Source organism: Humulus lupulus, chromosome 8 (assembly GCF_963169125.1).
Source record: "Humulus lupulus chromosome 8, drHumLupu1.1, whole genome shotgun sequence".
Lineage (NCBI taxonomy): Eukaryota > Viridiplantae > Streptophyta > Magnoliopsida > Rosales > Cannabaceae > Humulus > Humulus lupulus.
This window is the reverse complement of record NC_084800.1, coordinates 34,326,169-34,332,813: the sequence shown is the minus strand read 5'-3', so window position 1 is coordinate 34,332,813 and position 6,645 is coordinate 34,326,169. Positions and strand designations below refer to the sequence as shown.

General features: G+C 32.8%; 1 protein-coding gene across 1 annotated transcript; it reads left to right on the top strand.

Annotated features, from left to right (window-relative positions):
• The first annotated feature begins 264 nt into the window (after window positions 1-264).
• Window positions 265-6,146, top strand: LOC133796737 (eukaryotic translation initiation factor NCBP). The gene is made up of 6 exons (XM_062234382.1): window positions 265-529; window positions 1,543-1,638; window positions 1,722-1,826; window positions 1,933-2,010; window positions 2,878-2,997; window positions 5,617-6,146. The coding sequence occupies exons 1-6, from the start codon at window positions 344-346 to the stop codon at window positions 5,746-5,748; spliced, it is 717 nt and encodes a 238-aa protein (XP_062090366.1). The 5' UTR covers window positions 265-343; the 3' UTR covers window positions 5,749-6,146.
• The last annotated feature ends 499 nt before the right edge of the window (window positions 6,147-6,645 follow it).

Here is a 6,645-nt window from a genome sequence, read left to right as displayed (position 1 = left end):
AAAAGTATAAAGTAAAAAAATGGTACACCAAAACGGTAATAATGTAGATAAGACAAGGCACCGGTAATTTTGTAATTAAGTAAAAAAAAACGATGCCAAGTGTAAATTTTTAGTGTAATTTCCGCTAATGTACATTGAATCACGCGCAGAAAGACCAGCCCATAATGCGAAAGGCCCAAAGGACGGGCTAAGCTTGGGCTGTGACCGCCTGGCCCAATTTGGGAAGGGGATTGTATCTGTATCTTCTTCCTGCTTTCCCAAACCCAAAGTATAGAAAATCAAAACAAGACGAAACAAAAACTACAAAGTCCTGGTCTTGTAAGGAAACTAGTAGAGCTCAACAATGGAGTCAGTTTCGGAGAAAGAGAAGAAGCATTCTGATAACAGCACCACCACTGATAATGCCAATAATCCTCATTCGCTTCAGGATTCTTCTTCTGCCGCCGCCGATAACTTCAGCAGTACGGACTCTCAAGAGTTTCGTGAACGCATTACTCGCGACCTCAAAGCTGGTCTTCACCCCCTCAGGGTAATCGTAATCTAAACCTTTCTTTCATCAACATTCAACATAATCTTTTTGGGTCCTATTTGTGGAATCCAAAGCAGTTAGGGTTTTCTTGTGCCATATCTTTAAGTACCGACCAAAAAAATGGGTGTTTTTGTTTGTTTGTTAGAATCTGGTGTTTTTAGTATGTGATTGTTCTTCGATTGGGTGAACAGATAGTTGAGGATCACATAATTACATTTGTATTAATATTGTTTGAATAATCTCAATGAGCATTTAATGCATCATGAGTATTTATCTAACTAGGGTTAAGTTTTGAAGACATTAGGGATTATGAAGCTAAAAGAGACAACTTTCAGACTGTATTGTGCTGTGAACAGATTTTATGGATAGTATTGGGAAAATGGATGATTAATATAAGTTTTATGTACTAATGATGAATGTATTGTTTGTTCTGAAGAAAGTTTTTGGGGTTTAGTTGTGGCTTGGACAAAGCTTGTCTATTGAAAAGCGTCTCTAGCCTCTAGGCATATCTTTTTTCCCACTATCAACGCATGGATTAGTATTAGAGCACAAAGTTCTGATCTTCAACAGCATAATTGATTGGGGGAAGCAATCTAAGCTCTTAGTTGATTTGAAATGATTTCATAAATGTGATTGTCTTTTTAATCCTTCTAATTGTTATAGGATTTCTATTAAGTTTGAAAGAGCTAAGTTCGGTGTATAGGCCTTATAGTCTATGCCAACACCTTTTCTTACTGAGATAAGGGAACGGTATGCCTATGAAATAACAAACGAATAGAAAACAAACTAAATGCAGGTAGCTGCTTCTTGAGAATTGATTTTGATTTTGTGAAGGTATATTCCTTTATAAAGGCTTCAGGCCTGCATTGAAATGGGTTTATAGATAGACAATAATGCTTATCCATTCTTTCCATGTTGTTTTAACAAAACAATTGACTAAATTTGTATGTTTATCCATTTCATGATCTTTTGGCCTGTACTAATGCTAATTTTCATGCAATTCTCACGATTAGCAAAAGCTTATATTTTGGTACACTCGCCGGACACCTGGAGTTCGGAACCAAACATCATACGAAGACAATATCAAAAGAATTGTTGAATTCAGCACGGTAAGATACCCCCCCCACAAAAAAAAAGAAAAAGAGTAGTAAGACTTTCTCAATTAAGTTCTTTTTCTGCTGCGAACATCTAGGTTGAAGGTTTTTGGTTCGCTTATTGCCACCTGGCCCGTCCGTCTTCTTTGCCAAGCCCGACAGACCTGCATCTTTTCAAGGAGGGAATTCGACCTTTATGGGAGGTGGACATCTGAAACCTGGCCATGTGTCTTTAGATATTTCCCAATTTTAAAATTTCATTCTCTATGAAGTACTTTATATTTGTTCTTTTCTTGTTTGGCTGGTTAGGACTCTGCAAACCGTAATGGTGGCAAGTGGATAGTACGTTTCAAAAAGGTTGTATCAGGCCGTTTCTGGGAGGATTTGGTAAGGACAAACAATGTTTTCTGCTGGCATTATATTTCACAATGTTGTATGTAAAGAACGTTTTTTGCATCAAGATATCAAAATCCTGCACACACACAACAAAAATAAAATTTGGAAGTTTTTTCAAATATTTGGTTTCATTCTATTCATCTCATTGTTAATTATTTAGAAATATGTGTTTGCTCTTGTAGTGTGTGTGTTTCTTTGAAGGTTGAACAACCTAATAGCTTTCTGAGCAATATTTAGAAAGTCTGGGTACTGAGGTGTTTTACTTTAAGTGAGGAGAGATGCAAGTTCAAGGCACTTCTGAGGTGTAAGCCTCAAAATTACTCGTTATTATTTTATTTTAACTGAAAGATCTTGATACACACATATATATTTATAAAAAAAAAGGAAGAAATTGATTTACAAACCATTCCTATACATATGGGGAATTGGCTAACGTAAATATGTATTTCTGGTCTCTTTACGTACTCCGGATTCTATGCGATGGTTTTCTGATGTGAACCTAAACAATTCAGATTTTTTTTTATTGCTTTCTTAAAATTGATATTGTAAAGTTTATGTATTTTTCACTGTAGAAAAAGGAAAATCCTTTGAAGTTGTTTAAACTGTCATCTGTGTGATTGTGTACTAATATGATTGAAATTTTGTTACTGTCAATTTAGACAATGCAGTCTCTTGCATTCCAAGAAGTCTGAAAAGAAATGATTTCTAGAAAGAATCCATAACAGTGGCTGCATGTTTTTCATTTTCTCAATTGGAGGGATATTGCAGTTATGTGATTTAAATAAATTAGATAAAAAAACCATGAGAGGTGGCTCTCTCAATGGTGCAACTTGAAAGTCATAATTTTGGTGCATGCAGGTCCTTGCATTGGTTGGTGATCAACTCGATTATGGAGATAACATATGTGGGGCAGTGTTGAGCATTCGTTTCAATGAGGATATATTAAGTGTCTGGAACAGAGATGCATCTGATCACCAGGTTGGTGATAATGTATTATGTGTATTTGTACTTTTGTATATCTGAATGTTAGACAAATTCTTTAAATTTTTACATATTAAAATTAATGCCAAACACAATTTCACCTATGCCAAATTTATTAATTTGAGTCAACCCATCCAAGATTGTAAGAATATCCTCTTAATTACAATTTTTGTTGTATAAAGGAACATCTTTTGATTCCAATTACGGTGTGATTAATTACTTGTTGAATTTTGGGGAAAATTTGGGTGAATTTGGAATTGTGGTTGAACTCAATAAATTTGGTTGACTGAGCTGCCTACATACCCTGGTTGAGGAATCATGTCACTTTGTAGTTCTGAATGTGATATTTTAGAAAGTGAGTGGAAAAATTCTGGTACATACCCTAGTTGAGGGTAAGCCGCTTTGTAGTTATGAATGTGATATTTTAGAAAGTGACTAGAAGAATTCTGGCGGATGAGCATTTAAGAATCCTAAGTAATTTTAGAAATTTACGAAATTCCAATAGATGACCTTATCATGAAATTATTTGATATTTTTGGAAGTTAGGAAATATTATTGAGGTGAATGAATTTTTATGGAATTTTGAGAGTTTTATATTTGAGACCTTTGGGAATTTGTAGTATTTGTGACTGCACTTAGTTTTAACGACTAAATTGCCTACGTATCCGATAAAGGAATCAAGTCAAACGTAGTTCATTGATTTTTGTATTTTTGATAATTTTGTGAAGAATTAACTGAAATTCTCATTATCTGAGCTAGGAGTTTGAGGTGAATGATATCACTTGGGATTTTAAGGTGAATGATCTCGTTTGGAAAGTTTGAGGTGAATGACCTCATTGAGAAACTTGGGAAGTTTGTGACATATCTAACATTAGCAATTAGGTTGCCTACGTATCCTTCGGAGGAATCACATCAAACGTAGTTCAAACATTTTTTTATCTTTGAAAATTTTGTGAAGAATTAACTCACTTTGAAATTCTTACCATTTGAGGTGAATGACCTCGTTTAGAAAGTTTGAGGTGAATGACCTCATTAAGAAACTTGGTGAGTTTGTGACTGTACCCAATCTTAGTAATTAGATTGTCTACGTATTCTTTGGAAGAATCTAGTCAAACGTAGCTCAAATATTTTTTTTTTGATAAATTTGTATATTGTGGAGATTTTGAGTTTGTTTTGAATTGATACTCATTTTTAATCTCACTTGAATAAGTTTGGAGTTTACAATTCTATTTTGATAAGAATTGTGATATAAAATTCAAATCTACTTTAGACTTTGTGTCTTTAATGAAAGTAGTTATTATAGTTTGGAATTGAATCCAATGATAAATATGTTTTGACAAAGATATAATGACTTACATTTCTTAGTCATTTTTATATTTTGTCATACTTTAATTTTAATATTAATTGAAATATTTTCTAGTTGCTTGACATTCCAATTTTCTTAATTTAATTGAATTTTTTTTTAAAAAGAGACCACTTTTAATAATTGTTTTATTTTTTTGTTACTCCAGAGTTTTATAAATATCATATTCAAATTGCTTTTGTATTTTGGAGCAAATTTGATAAAGATTTTATATAAGTGTGTGTAATGTTTTGGTGTAAAAAATGTGTGGACATGTATTATAATATAGATGTAATCTATATACATTCCTTAATACATGTTGTTGGCCCTTTTTTTTTTTCTTTGACTATATCCCAATCTGTCTCCTCATACAAGTGCATATGTATGATTCTTTTTATTATGTATTTTGAATACATGTATGTCTTTGTCTTTTTTTTTTATATTTTAAGTAGAGCCCACGTCCATTGAATAAGTGTGCATCTGTTCGCATATATATTTCCATCTGAGAGTGAAGTTTCTGCATATCAACATACGTTGCCTAATGAGTAGAGATATTAGATCAACCGCCATTTTGTTAATTAGATTTTTACATTCTTAGGCTTTGGCTTTGATAATTCTATTGAGATATTGGATTTTGGCAAGTTTTGTTTTCTGGATTTTTTTGTTTAGCGAAAGTTATATATTAAGAAAACTTTGACAGTATAATCAAATATGAATTTTAAGATTTATTATGTTTTTCATGGTTATACCTTATATTTGGAGACCTTTTGTTGTCTAACAAAGGTTAGGTGAAAGTGATCCATAAACAACATGAAAATCAATTATAATTTTAGGAGAGATTTGGACAGCTTAATAGCATGGAGAAATTAGATTTTCTCATTTTCCCTTTGGCTCTTTTGAATAGGTTTTGTGGCTTATAGAGTCTAGATCAAAGTGGTCAAAAGAAGAGAATTCACTAGAGAAGAAAATATGCTTAGAATAAAGAGAAGAAAATAGGAGCAAATCCTAATACTTTGTAGAAATCTATTAAGTTGAAAATTTTAACTCTGTTTTTTTCTTTGATTTCTCTCGTGTGTTTTTTATTGTACTGTTTCTCTCACAAATTTGACAAAGTTTTCTCTTGTGGTGAGTGGTGAGAAAAGTAGAGATATTATTTATTTTCCAACCGACTTTTGCTTTCTTCTTTTTATTTTATTTGTTTTACATAAAGGAAAAAAAATGGTTCAACGCTGAATTAGTGCAATAAACTTGCTTGCTTTCCTTGGCTGTTGTAGGCTGTGATGGCTTTAAGAGATTCAATCAAGCGACATTTGAAGCTTCCACATGGATATGTTATGGAATACAAGCCCCACGATGCTTCATTGCGTGATAACTCATCCTACAGAAACGCATGGCTGAGAGGGTAAGAATTTGGGAGCCAAGCTGTGAAAGGTTCCGAGTCCTAGTTTCGGATTATCACTTTACTATCTTGACATTACATAAAAGCAACTTTATGGGGGGATGTCTTTGTACTGAAAGTCACTAATGGTCAATCAAATGGATTCAATTACTACTTTCAGCTTAAAACCTATGAATATATGAATACACTATGCCGAAATTAACACACATAGTCCAACAATTAATTATGTAAAAAGTGAAAATGCCATTTAGTGTGGCATAAAAATAGCTTGATAGCAGTACTAGTTTTTCTTTTTCTTTTTGGGTAAATATTTGGGATATTTGTGGGGAAAGTATCTAATTTATTATATTTGTATTACTTAACTACTGAAGTTATTTTTTTAGCAGCGAAAGTACTTTCCGTCCATATTTTGGTGCAGTTTAGTACAATCGTCAATTTTTATTGTTAAGTTTGATTGTGACACATAGGCGAAAGTACCTAATTAAATATATATTTACGGTGAAAATATTCAGTTAAAAAGATATTTGTGGTGAAAGTATTTAATTTAAATTTTACGCTATAGTAGCGGAATTAACGACGAAACAAATAGATGCATTAAACTGTAGCAAAACATAGACGGAAAGTATTTTTGTCGCTATAAAAATAACTTAGGTATTTGCTACAAAATTATCATTGGGCGGGTTGATCGGGTTAGGCATTTTTACTCGTCTAATGTCATAATCGGGTTAGCAAAAGTAATCCGTAACTTGCCCAATTAAGAATTTTTTTTTAACCCGTCCAATAATTTGGGCGGGTTGGTCGGGTTAATCCATCCAAACCGAAATAGTATTTTTTTTTTGGCAGGTTGGTCGGGTCAACCCGGCCGTGGTATTTTTTTTTTTACATTTTTGTAATTTTTTTCTTT